The sequence below is a fragment of the Microcaecilia unicolor genome, chromosome 4, assembly GCF_901765095.1.
Source record: "Microcaecilia unicolor chromosome 4, aMicUni1.1, whole genome shotgun sequence".
NCBI lineage: Eukaryota > Metazoa > Chordata > Amphibia > Gymnophiona > Siphonopidae > Microcaecilia > Microcaecilia unicolor.
This window is the reverse complement of record NC_044034.1, coordinates 335,438,647-335,458,759: the sequence shown is the minus strand read 5'-3', so window position 1 is coordinate 335,458,759 and position 20,113 is coordinate 335,438,647. Positions and strand designations below refer to the sequence as shown.

At 43.1% G+C, this 20,113-nt stretch overlaps 1 protein-coding gene across 1 annotated transcript in view; it reads left to right on the top strand.

Annotated features, from left to right (window-relative positions):
- KAT6A (lysine acetyltransferase 6A) overlaps window positions 1-20,113 on the top strand; it is a 290,868-nt gene that overhangs the window by 163,642 nt on the left and 107,113 nt on the right. The window contains 2 exon segments of the mRNA XM_030202065.1: window positions 5,986-6,101; window positions 19,600-19,741. Of these exon segments, the coding sequence (XP_030057925.1) occupies window positions 5,986-6,101; window positions 19,600-19,741 (258 nt within the window).

Below are 20,113 nucleotides of genomic sequence, written 5' to 3'. Positions count from 1 at the left end.
TCGAAAGCTAATCAAGAAAAGGATTTAAACTTGAAAACGGTTTTACTGGTGGCTGTAGGTTTGCTGTATTTTCACCAAGTGAAATTCTGACGTGCAGGTTTGCTTCTGCAGGGATCCATATTCCTTTTTCACTGTGGACTGTGTCTCTGAACAGTTCCATCCTTCTTTCCTAAAGTGGTTTTGCCCTTCTATCCCAACCAATCCTTCTGCTGCCTATTCCAGGACAGAGGGGGGTCGGGTCAGTGCAAAGACTGCACAATCTAGATGTTCTCACAGTGTCCTTGCACTATTTGGAGGTCACATCCATTTTGAGTGTTTGACAAGCTGTTTGTGTTTAGTGGACAGTGCAAGGGTGATTTGGTTTCAAAATCATCCACTGCACAGTGGATGAAGGGAGTGATTGAGTGGGCATACATTCTGAATCAGAAGGTGATTCTGGGAGGTCTTCAAACACATTCTATGGAGTCTCAGTCAACCTTGTGGGCAGAGGCTTGGGCTGGAAGCTCGTAAATACATTTGTAGAGTGGCAACTTGGTCTTCACTGCACTCTTTGTCAAGGATTACAGAACTGATGGCAGGTCCAGGCATGGTGGAGGCTTTGCATGGCGGCTCTTGAGATAGTCTTGTCAAGCTCCCTTATGAAGGATAAAGTTTTGGTATATCCCAGCAATCTAGTCTAGCAAGATGATGAGGAAGGTGAAATTTCTTCTTACCTGCTATTTCCTTTCCTTGATTCCTGCTAGACCAGTCTGGGTCCTACCTGGGACGACTGGGGTTTTTGAGGCAGCTCTCCTCACATCTGCCTTGTATTTAGCTTCTGACAGTATGGATTTTAGTTATCCTTGTGGAGGATTCGATTGGAGGGGGGGTAGTTTAATCTTTGTGGTTTGTTGTGAGTTTTTGCCTCTTTAGATCAGTGTTGGTATTAGCATACTGACATGTTCCAGTCTGCACCTCTTCTTTTATTGGTGATGTCACCAAAAATGTTCTCTGTCTCCATCTGTAGGTAGAGGAATATAACTCAGCAGTCTGGACTGGTCTAGGAGGACTCAAGAAAAAGAAATAGCAGGGAAGACCAAATTTTACCTTTATCTGTGTTGCAGATAAGTCTTTGGGTTGAACATTCCATGATTCAGAACAGTCTATCTTTTCTTTTAACTAAATCTCTTACTGATCCATGTTTTTTCTTGTTTACCCTCTAGCTCCTCAATAATAGATGGAATGAAACTAATGTAAAAATAGCAGTGACATACAAACGAGTTAATAAATAATGGAAAGTAATAAGTTCCAACTAAACCAAACATGTGACATGTTCATCTTTTGTTACAAAAGATTAACTGAGATACCACCACTGCCAAAGCTTCTGAGGCTCTAGAATCTCTTAACATTGCCATCTGGGCTATAGACCCAGTACTCTGAAATGTCTCCCACAGCAGGCTATTGGCCAGGCTCCCCCAGTTCTACGTCATTTCTACTTGATCAAGCATTTGCACTTCTTATCTGTCTGCCTGCTTTCTACATTTCCTCATTTTCTGAGCTTTTTGAACACCCCTCCTCATAGTGCCAATTATGCTGTCGGTGACTCTTTCCATGAGCTGTCTGGTTTCCCTTTCTGCTCTCAGTTCTCATGCTTCATTGTTTTTCCCCCCACTGTAATTTCTCTCATGCTTCCAGCTTCTGTTATCCCCTCCCTATTCTCCCCAACTTCCCTCCACCGAGCCTCCAACTTCCTACTATAACATCTTTGCTATGATTTTTAGGCTTGCCTCCAGTTCCATTCACTTGGCTTAGCACTCCCTGTGCCAAATATCTATCTGCTTAACATTTCTATAGCGCTACAAGGCATACGCAGTGCTGCACACCATACACAGAAGACAGTCCCTGCTCAAAGAGCTTACAATCTAGATAAGACAGGTAAACAGAACAATTAAGGGTAAGTGAATAAAGAGAGATGAGGATAAAGGACAGGGTAAGTGAATTAGGAGTCAAAAGCAGTGATAAAGAGGTGGGTTTTGAGTTTGGACCTTGAAAACGGCTAAAGACGGGCTAGATGTACAGGCTTGGGAAGTCTAATTCCAGGCTTGAGGTGCAGTGAGATAAAAGGAACGGAGTCTCGAATTAGCAGTAGAGGAGGAAAGGGACGGAATAGAGAGATTTATCAACAGAACGAAGTACTTGAGGGGGAACTAGGAGGAGACGAGTGGAGAGGTACTGGGGAGCGGCAGAGTGAATGCACTTATAGGTCAATAGGAGAAGTTGAATAGCATATGGAAACGGATAGGGAGCCAGTGAAGTGACTTAAGGCAGAGGGCTAATGTGGGCATAGCTGACTTTGGTGGAAAATGAGTCGCGCAGCAGAGTTTTGTTTCACAGGTGCTTAATTCAACAGGTGGTGTGAAACTAGATAGCGGTCAGAGTAGAAGATCTATCGTACTAATTTTGGCTAATCCTATACTTAGACCTTAAACAACATCTGGTATGCTGTTGAATAGAATGTAAATTGTTAGAGTATATAGTGTATAGTTAAAGGGGTGGGGGATTTCAAGGTTAAAGTCTGTCTACAAAGCAGAATTGCTCTATTGTTTTTGCCAGGGATTGAGTTAAACCCACAGAAGACTTGCCGCTGAGACTCTGAGCCTTGCACCTGAGCAAACGGAATGTAGAGTGTGGAAGGCCGTGGGAGTGTGTGAGCCAGGGAACATGTGGTCGGGAGGGGTAGAGCAGAGCAGAGGAAACAACAAGCTTGGAGTGCAAACAATGTAGGAAACGCTAGCAGGCAGCTCAAGGTCTGTCGCACCTCTCCTTTTGTGCCCCTCTCTCTGCCGCTGCCATGTGCAAACAATTATATTGGAGCTGGGTCTCCACATTCACCCTGGGGATTCACCTAGAGGAGAGGTGGGGAGGGTGAAAGGCCAAGATCCTGATACAGCAGGAAGAATCTCTTTCCACCACCACTGCAGGTGCATATTTAATCCATTGATTGTGCTGGTTTTTTGTATCTTTATTTGCTAATTGTATGAGCTCCAGTTTGCATGACAGCTTCTGGCTTGCTTAGAACTTAGTTTTATGCTATGATGTATAGGTGACAAATCTCTTATCTTTGTATAACAGCATTAACATTCCTTTTTGAAGAATAATGTAGCTTAAAAAGTTAACATAATCTGTTTACAACAATTATGCTCCTACATCAAGATGGTTGTTTTGTATATTTCATCATGATGAAACACAGCCAGCAATCTAGAAAATTTGAAACTCGTTTTTATCTAGCAAGTGTAATTTTAGTCGTGTACCTGTCCTCTAGTGCAAGCCAAATAGAACTGGCTGACTTCCTACTAGGCTGTTTTTCAATAATACAAATGAGGAGCTGTACAGCAGAAAATCTAAGTCTTTTATGCTACTGCTAAGAAGAGCATGGGCCTTTTCCTATGGGGAGAGGTTCAGGACAGTTACTAGGACTGCTTTCTGGAGGCAGCTGATATGACTTACTGTTTCTAAATATTGTATTCCTGAGTTGTCTATTACATTCGTCTACAAGAATTAAACGTGTGGCTATGGCAGGCATCTGTGAACCCTGTTATTTGATGAAAGCAGATTGAAATTACATGATTTCTTTTGTGTATGTACTTCATAACCTTTGGATTACCTAGTCATTACATCAGACAATATAGAATAGTATAAAATGTACATGGGATGAGTCATAGGAGTTTACGTGAATGTCTAACAGAAGGTACCTCTTATTTGTATAATTGTGTTAGTTCTCCACAGGTTTGGTAAACAGAACCCAAATACAGTTTTCTTACCATTCGTTTTACCCTTTTATATGTGAGGTAATTTTTATTAAATGGGGTACCTTCTGATAGACCCATTAATTTGAGTCCATTGTATATACCCCCTCAGTAGATACAGAGGAAGCTGCATGCCATGCTTTTAGGACTGTTTAGAGGATGTCACTTGGTTAGTTGAAAAATGTGAAAAGTAAAAACTATAGAAATTAATTTGATCAGTATCAATGTAAAGGTTTTAATATTTAAATTGAACAATTATCAGCCCCAACACCACCTCTGCCAGTGCAATCCTGTAACTATACATAATTGGACATCATGCTTTTAATACTTTGTTTTTATATGAGGACAGTGCTAAAGGTTCTTTAAGTTTCAGGTTTTTAGGAATCTATTTTGCTTTGACTTCAGCTATCATCTTAGGCAACTGCCTAGTCTGCCTAATAGTTAACCATGAATTCCATGTAAATATCCAAAAGAAATCTGTACACTGAAATGAATACTCTTCTTGTTTTCTGTAAGTGCTCCCTTTGCTGTTAAGGTTGGATAATGGGCCTCCGTCCTGTCTTCTGTTATAGCGCTTAAATGTCTCTCCCCTTCACCTCTGCTGTTATGGCTAGATACTGCTGCTCTGTGAGTTCCTCCTATCTGCTGTTAAAACAGGGTATTACTGCTCAGTGAGAGGTGTTTCTCCTTCCTGCTGTTTCAGCAGTGTATTGCTGTTTTATGAGTGTCTATCCTCTAGTCCCAATCATATCTAAGGTTATAACATTTTGTTTTTGTAGCCCACAGTACGTTGCAGTTTGATATGGGTTCCGTACAAAGAAGCTGGACAAGCCAGGAATTACGTTTAAAAACAATCACACAATAAGATAAAACTAATAATCAATTCCTACCACATTTTTGAAACAAGTAATGGTTATAGGATTCTGTTCTAGGAGCACTCCTGTCTGCTGGAGGAACTGTGTATGATAAGGATTTTAATAGAAAGCACCTGTGAATTTTTCATATATGTCAAGATAAGTGGTTAGAGTTGTTGATTCTCTAGCTGATGGCATCCTCTCGGAACTTAATCCTACCTGCAAGCTATACAGAATTTAGGATATTATGTTTTTCTTTGTTTTTTTCTATGTTTCAACTTTGATCCTGGGGAACTGAATCGATTCCCACTGCAGCTCCTTGTGACTCTGGGCAAGTCACTTAACCCTCCATTGCACCTGGTACAAAATAAGTACCTGAATATATGTAAACCACTTTGAATGTAGTTGCAAAGACCTCAGAAAGGTGGTATATTAAGTCCCATTCCCCTTTCCCTTTATTGATGACCATACTTACAACAAAATATACAAACAATTAACAAGAATGTAGTAGCCTAGTGGTAAGTACACTGGACTGTCTTTTTTTTTTTTAGTTTTTTATTTCCTTTTATGCTTATGTTTTAGCCGCACCCCAGAGAGCATGCCTGGGAATAGCTTAAGACAGTCTTACAGCCCAAGAGAGGTGATTCCTCTGAGATGCCTCTCCTGTGCTGCTTGTTCACTGTAGGGGCCTACCACAGTAGCTGCAGCCATGTTCTCTCCCTTTCCAGGCCTGAATTCAACAAAATGACACTTAAAAGAAAAAGAAAAAAAGAGAAACCGGCCTTCAATCACTATATCATTTGAAAGGGAAGGTCAACCATACAGTGATTATTATTTTTTTTTAATTTGAAAATGCTATCATTATACATCAGTTTTGCAGCATGATAGATTTACAAGGCTCTAGGCATCTAAGCAAAAATAAGCGTGAGGGGCAGCCCATCTAGAAGTGTATGGCCTGGAGGTCAGTACAAGAGAGAAGAAAGCATCAGATTATTGATAATAGAAGATAATGTTGAATGTAATTTAGTAGATAGCATTTGTATTTAGTAGGATTTTGTGGCCTCCCAGGGAGAAGTTGTTCCTTTTATGGCAAGTATTTGTGGCTATAACAAACCTGGTAGCAGTAGGAAACTATTTGCTGCATCTCTGCCCCTCCCAGAGAGTCAGCTGTGTCCCTGCTGACTTTAAACTGTTGTTTAAGATTATCATCTTATTAAAGCCTTTCCTGAGACTTAAATCAGGGAATGAGATGAATTTTTCTGGCTTATGTTCTCTCTCCTGTGTGCTAAAAATGATAATCAAGTTTATGCTAATAATTCATTTTTATTTTGTTTAATGTTATGCAGAAAGTTGGGGTCATAGGTCCACCTGATCCACATGTCCGCTGTCCATCTGTTATCGAGTTTGGAAAGTATGAAATACAGACGTGGTACTCATCCCCATACCCACAGGAATATGCACGGTAATAAAGGTTATATATAAATATATCTAGTATAGAGCCTGTCCTGGAGCCGTAGTATTCAGATAGTTCTGAGGAATAGCATTGTTGATGTTCCAAAAATCAGACCTGTTCATGAATTTTGCAGTGAAATCCTAATAATATTACTTTTCTGATACTATTCATCCTTCCCTGTCTCTTGATTTTATTTATTGGGGGGGGGGGGGGGGGGTCTGTCAGTTGCTTACTGCTCATTTTGATTTCCCACTTACTCTGAACCTGCTACAATGAATTGTCTTTAGCTTCTTAAGCTTTTCTGCCATTCTTTTTTCTCAGCTACTTTCCTCTGTAATCCAGCAGTCAATAGTGCTTGATATAAGACCATAAACCACAGCTCCCTTAGGAGCCTGGTGCATGTGCACTCTAAATCCTACCTCTGTGTGTTGCTGATGTTTAGTAGCTGAAGATCCCTCCCCCTGTATTTAGTCCCCACAGGCTGCAAGTGCTACTTTTACAGTGTGTCTAGTATTTCTCATTTTTGTTACCTCTTAAGCCGAATTTGATTGAAGTAGTGGTCTCCTCTTGAAAACCTTTTTTCCTCTTCCTTCTTTAAGCATTACTGCCTTCATTTATTGGTCCTCCTCTTTCCCAGAGCTTAGTTATCTTATGGGTTCTTCCATTGTCATTTCCGTTGATTGCCAACCATACATTTGCCCATTCTAAGAGCCACATAACCCCAAACATAACATTAAAACAGAAACCATGTACTCCCCACCCTCACAACAAATCTCTCCCTCCCCCCCAAACACACAGAAGCAGCATGAAGCCCCAAGAGATATACGGTCATGAAACAGCAGGACCAGCTAATGTTTCTCAAATACACATTCAAAAACAAGCAGCAAGAACTACCACGCTGACTGTTACCCCGATTCATCTAGCCTAGAGCCTAGATATGTTTATGTAAGTTATTAATTAACCGGTCTGGAGTGCTGTCAGTTTAGTCATTTGACAAACATAGTCCATCTTACGAAGCACTGCCTGCAAAGAAAGTGTGTTAGGCTGTTTTCAAGCTGCTGCCAGGCCTATTTTGCTTAAAGTAAAAAATGCTGGTTTGCTACTTTGTGGTGTTCTCTCTCTACTCCAAAAGGCTTGAAATGCAGCGAAGAATATTCCGCCCTGGCTGGATACTTTATCCTGAGTATCTGGTAAACCAAAGTCAATACCTCAGCCCAATAATGTTTCACTTTAGGGCAAGACCACCAGATATGGTACATATCCCCAGGTGTTCCACATTCTCTCCAGCACAGTCCAGAGCCATGCTTAAACATTTTAAGAAGCCTTTGGGGAGTGTAATACCACCTATACAAGATTTTATGTTCGTTTTCTACTAAGTAGGTAGCTATAGAAATATTGGATGCTTATTTCCACTGTCTTCTTTCAATTAATACAGTATACTAGCAGTGTGCCAAAGGAGAGCATTCACCATACAAGCAGGTTATACAGCCTCTGCCACTGCTCCACCTCAGTGCCCGCTCCAATAATGTCTCTGCTAACCCAAAGTCCCACCCCCCTGGCCCTGTGCTGGGGGTAATCCCGCATTTGTCTGTAGTGGAAAACATGATGTGATAAGCACCTATATTCTCCCAGTAGCTCAGAAAAAGGTAATATTTCCCTTTATTCCCAGATATGGGCTAATGTGCCGAGTTTTTGTGAATCTCATATGCCAAAGACAGGGTTTAGAATCCCTGGAGCAAAACCCGGTGCATAGTTTATTGCCATATGTAGACAATAAGTTATGTCTGGAAAAGAATTAGCTTGAATTTTATACCAAGTCATAAAGCCTAAAGTGGTACAGCGTTAGCCATTCTTGTTTTAATTTAACCCATATATTTGTCAGGCTGTGAAGCCACTGTGAAGCTGGGCTCCCTTAATAGAGCTGGAAAGCTGGAACTCCCATCCCCTCCTGTTCGGGTTAAATAGCACATAACCGGCTATCTGCGAATATTCAGTGGGAGCTAGCCAGTTATCTCCTGCTGAATATTCACAGTCAGCACTCAGTGGCTAACCATTTATATCACATGATAACTGGCTATCCACAAATATTCAGCTCATTGCCAGCTTAAGTTTTGTGGCCAAATTGGGCTACCCAAATAGATCTTTCTTTGGCTCCTATAAACTGAACCACCCAGTGCCGAATGTTGGCTTGGCCAGTTAAGTTTAAACTGGCCAAAAATAAACCAAATATTCAGTGCCGGTCACGAGAAACAACCCAACACTGAATATTCAGATTCACCGCCGTCCGCAGGAGTTAGACAGACTGCCTGGTGCAGTCTGAATATCAGCCCCATTGATTTTAAAGCCTGAGACATTGCCATACTCTTGTAATTCCAATTGTACCTGCATCAAGGATTTTCATGGGTTCGATAAGGTGAGAAGAATATCATCAGCAAATAACATAATTTTATGCTCCATTTGACCAGCAGTCAAATGGGTCCTGTGGGTCCTAATAAGCTGTGCCAGAAGCTCAGTCGTGATAGCAAAAAGCAGCAGGGATAAGGCATAGCCTTGTCTTGTGCCCCTGTGTAATGCTAATGGAGCTCTATGGGTGCCGTTAACTTTTAGAAATGCTAAATAATACCCGGAAATCCCTACCCGTTCCAGAACCAAAAACATAAACTGCCAATTTATGCAATCAAATGCTTTTTCTGCATTGAGGTAGAGCAAAAGCATGGGGATACCCTTGGACCTAGACTAGTGTAACAAGTGAAGGGTTCTGCGAATGACTGTTTGTATCCTTGAAATTGCCGCTGAGTTCCAAGAGTATGGTAGTTCATTGAAACCCTCTAGACCCTGAGCAACAATGCTGCAAAATACTTGCTGTAACATTAATAGAACCTATTTGTAGATCCATCTGGGCCTAGAGCCTTTCCATTAGGAAGGTCTTGAATGGCCCACTGAATCTCATCTATGGCAATAGGTTTGAACAGGGCCTGTAGCTCAACTTGAGGGATAGCTGGCAGCACTACTTTATCAAGATAATGACAGATATCTGCATCTCTAGGCGATATATCTGGTTGATACAAATAAGTGTAATACTGCCTAAATATATCTTATATATCTTTGGTGGTGGTGCGTGGGTGCCAGGTCTCTTCTTAAATTGAATAGATATGATTACCGCATGCCAACTTTTAAACTTATTAACTAAGAGGCAACTAACCTTATTCTCAAATTCAGATTGTAGTTGTCGCACTCTGCAAGTTTTCAGAAATCTGTACTAATTGAACATGATGGAGCTCTAATCTCACTCTATGAAGTCACTCCTCCAGGATTGGGGATTTAGAGTACCTCTTCAGTTGCTGGGCTAAATTTTCAATTTGATCTTGTAACTGCCCCTCTCTTGCTTAGCAGGTTTTCCGTCAACAGGCCTGCAAGGCAATTATCTTAACACGCATTACCGCTTTAAGCCCTTCCCATAGGACCTCTGAGGATACATATCCAGTGTCATTCAGCTGAATATATTCTATAAGATCTTCTTCTATTGGGGTGACGTTATTAGGATCCTGCACAATAGTGTCATCTAAGCACCAGTAGCGGATTTTTCCTGAATTGGGGGGGGGGGGGGGGGGCTTAGTTAAAGCCAATAGTATGGGGCATGTTTGGATCTGAGCACCATGAACTCTGCGTAATATGGATGAGTCCCCAAACTAATAGTCGATACAAGAGTGTGTACCTGGGAGTAAAGTCCCAATGTGTAAGAAAACTCTGAAAGGCAAGATGGCCGCTGAGCAAAACTGCTAGCAGGCAGCATTTTCTCTTACAGCTCTCTGAAAGATTTGACTTACTGAGATGCCGAAGAGACGGGGCAAATCAGCCTCCAATGCCCCCTCCCGTCAGGCTCCTTCTTCACAGGATATTCGCACATTGTTGCAGACTGCTGTAAATCCATCTACTCCAGTGTTAGTAATGTCAGAAGGTGGCTCGTTGACACGCTCTGGTGCTAATGGAGGCACTGAAGCGTCTCTAGGGCTAGAGCTGACGCTCAGCCCCGACACAAGGGAACCGCCCCCTCAACCTGTGAGCAGCAGTACACCAGCAGAGGTGACTCCGAGCGTCCCTCCTAAGTGTGGTGTGAACGGAGCCAGGAGGAGTTAAATCAGCCTGCTGGTAATCTGGAAGCCTTGATGGGCACGACAACACCAGATACAACAAAGGTGGGAGACGCTGCTATCACGAGCCAGGGGACAACGATTGAGAAAGAGGTACCACCTTTGCATTTTTCTTTTGAAACAAAAAAACCAGCTGAAGTTACCCTAGATTCCTTATGAACTCTAATAGTGGACCTAGGGAAATCTCTATCACCTCAAATTCAGAAATTAAATCAAGAAATGATAACACAAGTACAAAATATAAAATCTTTGGATTTAAAAATTGAAAAACTGGAGCAACTAGAACTTAAAAAGGATTTGGAAATGAAAATAATGCAGACCCAGCAGGAGATTATGGTAAAAGATTTGACTTCTTTAAGAAGAAAAACTGAATTTCTTGAGAACTCTGTTAGAAGTAATAATCTTCGCTTCCTAAATTTTCCAAAGCAACTTACTAAATCTCCTAGGGAAATGTTAAAATAATACTTAATTGAGATCTTTGGTGTTAAGGAAGAAATTATTCCTCCTTTCACCCAGGTTTATTACCATTAAGAGAGCAGGCGGATCAGAAGAAACCAGAACAAGAAGAACAAGTTTTGAATGTCACAGATTTACTTGAAAATACAGATCTTGAACCTGTTACCTCAACTACCCTAATTGCAACAGTTGCATTAACACTGGTTAAGTCCTGGTTAATGACTATGTACTTTAAAAACAAAGACAAATTGTTTCTTGGTCAAAAGATACAATTATTCCCTGATATCTCTAGAGAAACGCAAAAGCGTCGAAAACAATTTCTTCTAATGAAACCAGGGGTCATACAGCTGGGTGCTACATTTTACTTGAGATATCCGTGTAAATGCATAGTGAGATACCAATCGAATAAATATATTTTCTTTGACCCAGCTCAGTTAACAGTGTTTCTAGCATCAAGGCAAAATAGGGGTGCTTAAAATGTTATTCTCCCTTTAATTGAGAAATTTAACACTGAGCAATGTTACCTGTTAGCTTTTTGTTTGCTTTAATCTTGAAATTTTTGCCTAATATATATTCCATTTCTTAATATCTTGCTCCAAATATGTGGACTTGAGCGAGAAATTTCAAAAACCGTTGCTTTAATAATATTGTATTCCTGACTAAACTATATGTGAAAATGTATTGCTTTTCAAACAAGCTTTGCTTGATTATAATTGTAAAAGTTAAAAATAAATAATTAAAAAAAAAGAAAACTCTGAAACTGAGCTCGATCTTTATGAGCACATTGCACCACTTGGGAGGTGTGACCTGATTCTCTGTTAGAGGGGCAGCCTTCTATACCAGTTTTTCTTGAGAAATCCACCTTTTTTACAGATTAACTGGCTGTGCTGCAGCTCTGTCTGTACATTTTAGACTTAGCAGCTCTGTCTCTGAATCTCCCCCACAAATTCAAACTTAGTGGGTGTGACCTGATTCTCTGTTAGAGGGGCAGCCTTCTATACCAGTTTTTCTTGAGAAATCCACCTTTTTTACAGAAACTGGCTGTGCTGCAGCTCTGTCTGTACTTTTAGACTTAGCAGCTCTGTCTCTGATCTCCCCCACAAATTCAAACTTAGTGGGTGTGACCTGATTCTCTGTTAGAGGGGCAGCCTTCTATACCAGTTTTCTTGAGAAATCCACCTTTTTTACAGATTAACTGGCTGTGCTGCAGCTCTGTCTGTACATTTTAGACTTAGCAGCTCTGTCTCTGAATCTCCCCACAAATTCAAACTTAGTGGGTGTGACTGATTCTCTGTTAGAGGGGCAGCCTTCTATACCAGTTTTTCTGAGAAATCCACCTTTTTTACAGATTAACTGGCTGTGCTGCAGCTCTGTCTGTACATTTAGACTTAGATCCCTCCCACCCACCCCTTACCCACCACACCCTAGGGTGATAGTTCTTATAACCCCCCAAGCAACCTAATCTGCCTGCAGATAACTGCTCTGTCTCTGTGTCAGGCTCTTCACCTCCTTTCCTCCCACATTTTTCAAACATAGTGGGTGTGACTTGTTCTTACTGGGCAGTGCCTACCTGCCTGCTGCCTACCATTCCAGTTTTAAGCCTCTAATCCAGCTCTGCCGTTCTATCTATCGCTTAACACCTCAGTCACTACATATATACCCGTAACACCTCAGTTACTACTTATGGCCCCTTTACACATTCTCTTCCTTGCCCTGTCCCTTCCTAATCTTTTTCCCCTCCCCCTACCGCTGTCTACCACTGGAACTCACTGCCCACCCATGTCCTCTCCCATCTTGCTCACTACTGCAATACCCTACTCACCCCCGTCCCTCACCACCTCACCATCTCTCCTGTCCCCCTCCTCCTTCCTAGCTCTCAACCTTCAACACTTCCTTCCTGCCATTAACCCATCCCCATTCCTCCTAAGCGCATCCCGTCTTCGTCGCCTTCGTCGCCCTACCTCCCCCACCCTCCTCCGCACTCTCTTGCTCCTCCTCCTGCTATCCGCAGGAGACATCAATCCCAATCCAGGTCCCCCACACCTGTCCTCGTCCTATCCATGCAAACGTTTCCGGGATGTCTCCAATCTCATATCTATTCCCCTCCTCCCCCCCTCTTCCCTCCCCTTCTCATGTGCACTGTGGAATGCCCACTCGGTCTGCAACAAACTTCCCTTCACCCACGATCTCTTCATCTCTCATTCCCTTCACCTGCTTGCCCTAACTGAAACCTGGCTCTCCCCTGACGACTCTGCCTCAGTTGCGGCTCTATGCCATGGAGGCTATCTCTTCTCCCATACTCCCCGCCTAGTTGGCCGTGGAGGAGGCGTCGGGTTACTACTCTCGCCCTCCTGTAGCTTCCAACCCCTCCTCCTACCACAGTCTCACTGCTTCTCATCCTTTGAAGTCCACTCCATCCGTCTATTCTACCCGTTGCCACTCAGAGTGGCAGTCATTTACCGCCCCCCCTGATAAATCCCTCCTTCCTTCCTCACCGACTTCGATGCCTGGCTTTCTGTTTTTCTTGAACCCTCATCTCCATCCCTCATTCTCGGAGACTTCAACATACACGTTGATGACCTGTCCAACTCTCACGCTTCTCAGTTCCTCACTCTAACATCCTCCTTCAACCTCCAGCTATGTTCCACCACCCCTACTCACCGTGATGGCCATTGCCTTGACCTCGTCCTCTCCTCTTCCGGCTCACCCTCCAATTTCCACACCTCAGCTCTTCCTGTCTCTGATCATCACCTGATCACCTTCACACTTCTTCACCCTCCCCCTCAGCTCCGCCCAACATTAACCACTACTTCCAGGAATCTCCAGATTATTGACCCTCCCACCTTATCATCTAGTATTTCTAATCTCCTCCCCTCCATCATGTCCTCCGAGTCTGTTGACGAGGCTGTCTCCGCTTACAATGCCACTCTCTCCTCTGCTCTGGACACCCTTGCACCATCCACCTCCCGTCCCACAAGGCGTACTAATCCCCAGCCCTGGCTGACCCCTTGCATCCGTTACCTTCGCTCCTGCGCCCGATCTGCTGAACGCCTCTGGAGGAAATCTCGCACCCATTCAGATTTCCTTCACTACAAATTCATGCTATCCTCCTTCCAGTCCTCACTATTCCTTGCCAAACAGGACTATTACACCCAATTGACTAATTCTCTCAGCTCTAACCCTCGTCGTCTCTTCGCCACCCTTAACTCCCTCCTCAAAGTGCCCTCCGCTCCCACCCCCCCGTCACTCTCTCCTCAATCACTGGCTGACTACTTCCGCGACAAGGTGCAAAAGATCAACCTTGAGTTCACTACCAAGCCACCTCCTCCTCTTCACCCTTCAACCCTCTCCCTCAACCAACCAACCCAGACCTCCTTCTCCTCCTTTCCTGATATCTCCGAGGAGGAAACCGCCCGCCTTCTTTCCTCCTCAAAATGCACCACTTGTTCCTCTGATCCCATCCCCACCAACTTACTTAACACCATCTCTCCTACTATCACCCCCTCCATCTGTCATATCCTCAACCTCTCTCTCTCCACTGCAACTGTCCCCGACACCTTCAAGCATGCTGTAGTCACGCCACTCCTCAAAAAACCATCACTAGACCCTACCTGTCCCTCCAACTACCCGCCCCATCTCCCTCCTACCCTTCCTCTCCAAGACACTTGAGCGCGCAGTCCACAGCCGCTGCCTTGATTTTCTCTCCTCTCATGCCATCCTTGATCCGCTTCAATCCGGTTTTCGCCCTCTTCACTCGACAGAAACAGCACTTTCTAAAGTCTGTAATGACCTGTTCCTTGCCAAATCCAGAGGCCACTACTCCATCCTCATCCTCCTGGATCTATCCGCCGCTTTTGACACTGTCAATCATGACTTACTTCTTGCCACACTGTCCTCATTTGGGTTCCAGGGCTCTGTCCTCTCCTGGTTCTCCTCCTATCTCTCCCACCGCACCTTCAAAGTTCACTCTCATGGATCTTCCTCCACCCCCATCCCCTTATCTGTTGGTGTTCCCCAGGGATCGGTCCTTGGACCCCTTCTCTTCTCAATCTACACCTCTTCCCTGGGCTCCCTGATCTCATCTCATGGTTTCCAGTATCATCTCTATGCTGATGACACCCAACTGTATCTCTCCACACCAGACATCACCGCGGAGACCCAGGCAAAGGTATCGGCCTGCTTATCCGACATTGCTGCCTGGATGTCCAACCGCCACCTGAAACTGAACATGTCCAAGACCGAGCTTATCGTCTTTCCACCAAAACCCACTTCTCCTCTTCCTCCACTTTCTATCTCAGTTGATAACACCCTCATCCTCCCCGTCTCATCTGCCCGCAACCTCGGAGTCATCTTTGACTCCTCTCTCTCCTTCTCTGCGCATATCCAGCAGATAGCCAAGACCTGTCGCTTCTTCCTCTTTAACATCAGCAAAATTCGCCCTTTCCTCTCTGAACACACCACCCGAACTCTCGTCCACGCTCTCATTACCTCTCGCCTGGACTACTGCAACTTACTCCTCACCGGCCTCCCACTTAGCCATCTATCCCCCCTTCAGTCTGTTCAGAACTCTGCTGCCGTCTCATATTCCGCCAGAACCGATATACTCATATCACCCCTCTCCTCAGGTCACTTCACTGGCTTCTGATCAGATACCGCATTCAATTCAAGCTTCTCCTTCTTACCTACAAATGCACTCAGTCTGCTGCCCCTCACTACCTCTCTACCCTCATCTCCCCTTACGTTCCCGCCCGTAACCTCCGTTCACAGGATAAATCCCTCCTCTCAGTACCCTTCTCCACCACCGCCAACTCCAGGCTCCGCTCATTCTGCCTCGCCTCACCCTATGCTTGGAACAACCTTCCTGAACCCTTACGCCAAGCCCCCTCCCTGCCCGTCTTCAAGTCTTTGCTTAAAGCCCACCTCTTCAATGCTGCGTTCGGCACCTAACCCTTACCGTTCAGTGAATCCAAACTGCCCCAATTTGACTGCCCCTATCGGACCGACCGTTCACTTGTCTATTAGATTGTAAGCTCTTTGAGCAGGGACTGTCTCTCTTTGTTAAATTGTACAGCGCTGCGTAACCCTAGTAGCGCTCTAGAAATGTTAAGTAGTAGTAGTAGTAGTAGTATTACCTAAACTGGATTGTAATATCAAATTAGAATCCCTACCCAGCAATAGACCATCTTTCATATACTGGAGCAAGGGAGAGCTAAACCTCTCAAAGAAAAACCCCTGTTCCTCATTAGGGGGCCCTTTTACTAAAGGGTTGGCGCCAGCCCAATGCGGCCTCCGGCGGTAGTTCCACCTCAAGTGTACGCCATTTCTATTGCTACAGAAAATAATTCCGTAATTTCTACTGCGGCACTAACCTAACAGTAATCGCTGTCCCATTACTACCAGGTTACAGTGGGAGCCTTTACTGCCACCTCAATGGGTGGCGTTAAGTGCCCCCCCCCCCATGGCCACGCAGTAAGAATAATCACCGCATGGCCAGGTCTTTTTTAGGGGCTTTTTACCTGCTACAGTAAAAAAAGGACCATGGCACATGGCAAAAACGGCACCCGCCACTACCGCAGGGCCCTTTTTACCTCAACTTGGTAAAAGTACCCCAACGTGAATAGATATTGACCAGGGTAAATACCTCGGTGCCTAAAGAAATTATTTTTCTCCCTACCTTATCTCTAATTACCCTTTTAACCCACCAAGGTTGAGAAGAGGGCAATGCAATTAGGATCACCTTGGATTTTTTTCTGCAAATGATTGGAAACAAAGAATATGTCAACGTATTTTCCATGTTGACATAACTGTTCATAGGAAGGTAAAAGATGTGTCTCCTGAGCAAAACACACATCAGTCCTCAAGCACACCAACGCCTTAAACAGAAGTTGGTGCTTTTTTGATAAAGTTAAACCCTTGATATTCAAGGATAAAAAAAGTTCAAAGGCCCATCAACATAACCCTAAAATGCAGGCCTGCCCCATTTTCTGTGTTTGTGTCACATTACTACCACTCTGCCTATGTGAGAAAAACTCTACATAGTACCTGTTCTGCCCCCTAGGATTCCGAAGCAACCACTCCCCCACTCTCTACCGTCACCATTTCTGGCCAAACCCCTTCCACCAGTGAGGTGCCAGATTGAAGAAGCTAACTCCCAACTAATATCAATTATAAAATATAAAACATAAGAGAGCCTATTAGTAACTTATTTTACAAACACATTCAAACCTTCAACTTTATAGGCAAATATCTGGAAGCAATAACATCGCTGATGGGGCTGCAGTAGGCCTCACAAGAAGATATTTGGAAAACATCTCATGCAGTGAATGTAGCCCCACCAGGACAAATCCACCAAGAATGCAAATCAAATTAGCAATGTCTCATGTTGCCACTGCATTCTGTAACTAGACATACTATTTCTGACGTTTCAGGCGTCCTTTTCCAGTGGCTGCTCATTGCCATTTGGATTCCCCTCTTATGCTCAAAGTGGCCCTCTGTGGTTGGGGGGGGGGGGGTCCTCCGGCACCGAGAGGTCTGACTCTGGAAGTATCTCTTGTGCTTCAGAAAGTGTATGGGTGCAGTGTAATTTACCATCCTTATAAAAGGGCAGGGCAAAGGTATATTGCCATTTGTATTTAATTCCTTGAGGTCTCAGTTGTTGTGTAAGTGGCGTCAACTCTGATCTCCACTTCAGAGTAGCTGTAGCTAAGTCCTGATATATCTTGATCAAATAAGAATCCCAGAAAAAATGCTTAGTAGCCTTGGCTTTATGCAATATCTTTTCTGTAATTTATAATCGCCAAAGCAGGCTATAATATCCTTGGGTTTGTTGTTTCTTAGTGCACCCAGTGCCCTGTGTGCCCTTTCAATATGTATTGAGTCTGAGTCCATACCAGATTGATTCTCTGAAAGCAGAGCGCTGACAGTTTTTTTAACTGCTGACTCAGTCTCCATAGTTTGGAGTTTCTGGGATGCCCCAGAAGAGTAGATTGCACCTACAGGTCCTATTCCCAAGATCTTTTAACTTGTCAAAAAATTTGTTGATGGATATTCTTAGTGTCCTGTAGCTGTTTATCCAAGTTTTTCAGTGCATCAGATTGCTCATCGAGCCATGACCACCTCTTCTGCTCTATGGCCAAGATCCTAATTTCTCCTTGTAAGTCGGTCCTCTGAGTGGCAATCTCAGTGCGTGCTGCTTTCAAATCCGATTTTATCGCATGCGTCCAAGATCAAATTTCTTCTAAGGGTTTGGTGCCGGGATCTGTTGGAGAGTCTGCATTTGAAAGATCTTCCTGTGACTCCTCTGCCAATGGTTGCAAGTCTGGTAAGTCCGTATTGCTGGCACCATTCACGCGGTTGAAATTCCTGCGGGGTTGCCTGGAGCTAGCCAATTAGGCAGCCAGTCCAGATGGTTACATCCGCCTTCCATCTTCCGTTGTCATTTTCTATCTGATTTATGTTTCCAAATTGTTGATAGTGATTTATGCAGTTAAATTGACTTTAACTGTGTGAATCATTTGGGCTGAAAATTCAGTGGCTTCAGATGTACAATCAAAAGTTATGCATTTAGGACTAGGATGACTGGAAAAGCATTCTTGGTGGAATGAGGGACATGCAGAGGGCACCAAAAAATTATCTGGATAGCATCAATATTCAGCTCTATCCAGATAACTTTATCCTTTTTAAGCAGGATTGTGTAAATAGCCTACAGTGCCTAACTTTACAGTGGCAAGCCAGCTGGAAAACCGCATACAGCTAAGTGGATAAGTATTTTGTTAAGTGGAATTTTCCTCACTGAATAGTCTGTTTTCAGCTTTTACTTTTGTCCAACAGCAAGCAAATCAAGCTTTCATTCCACAATATAGACTTGACTTTCTTCAATTTATCCTTCACTAGTCTTCAACTTATGTAGCACATTATTCGTCAGCTCATGGATACTACATTTTACTCAGATCCATTCACTTTCTCCTTATCCATTAACATTTACTGTAAATTCCTTCTGCAAATGTTCCTTGCTTTTTGTGACTTTTACCCCTTCGCCCTTCTTTCTCTCTCTCATCATACACATTGTATTTCATCCGCACTACTTCATACACAACATCTTCTTGTTCAAACTCTCGTCTTTCTCACATTGGCCAATTTTCTTTTGCAAGCTGCACCCTGCACCTGATTTTTGGCCCATGATTCATACAGCTTTTGTACTCTTCAAAAATTGAACATTCTCTTGTACTGTCTTGTATGATTTATAAGATGCTATGGACAGAGATGTCAGCAAAATTCAAGAATTTTGATAATAAACATAATGTATTTAGTCTTTTAATGAGTAAAATTATTGTGGTTGGTGTGTGATTCCTCTTGATAATGTAGAAATACAGGTCCTTGAGTTGTAGATAATACCTTCTTACAGGGATAACTCAATACATCTGTGACTATCTTTTGAGATTTATGCCTCCTTCACTGGCCCAGTAAAGAAAGCATAGCTCTCAAACGCAAGTCACAAGATATGTATTGCATTAGTCCAGTAAGAAGGTATCTCTCATAATTTATTTGTTTGGTCCTTATTTTCTGTCTTGTACTGGTAGGAGTGCACTCACCTTTCTTCTGCAAAGCTGCACTGCTTCTAATTGGTGAATGTTTTGGGGATACTTTGGCGGGAAGAGGGACAGAGAATGCCATTAGATGATGATTTGGGGTACATTTATTAAAAAGTCCTATAGTATTTCTCAATTTCATTTGTCTCTGGTTCTCTTGTCCAAGGATTCGAAAAAAGAGTCAGATCATCTAGTTTTATAGTGGCTGTTCTTTTAATAGTGAATTAAAGTCCTGAATTGTCATTTTACTCAACATTTACAACTCTTTGTATTTTGTGAACCATTCTTGTTTCTCTGTAATTAAACTTGCAGGTTACCAAAGTTGTACCTCTGTGAATTTTGTCTAAAATACATGAAAAGCAGAACTATCCTGAAGCAACACATGAAGAAGTGTGGCTGGTTCCATCCTCCAGCCAATGAGATTTACAGAAAGGACAGTACCTCTGTTTTTGAGGTATCACAAACTATATTTATATAATATCTTTTAAATGTATAGCCCAGACTGTCTTCTGTACCTTATGCTGTACCCCATTCAGAGAACCTAGCATTTATTTGTACAGAACATTTTCCAAGACGATGAGCAAGGCATTCTGTAATTCCTGCATCAGTGATTGGTGTTTATTACAGCAGACTGTTTTTGTTCCTGCATGAAAGGCTGGTGTTTATTGAGGCAAAATATTTTATGGTACCTCTATTTCCCATGTTTCCATATCATCATGCTGATCAATCCATAGACTGGTGGGTTGTGTCCATCTACCAGCAGGTGGAGATAGAGAGCAAAGCTTTTGCCTCCCTATATGTGGTCATGTGCTGCCGGAAACTCCCC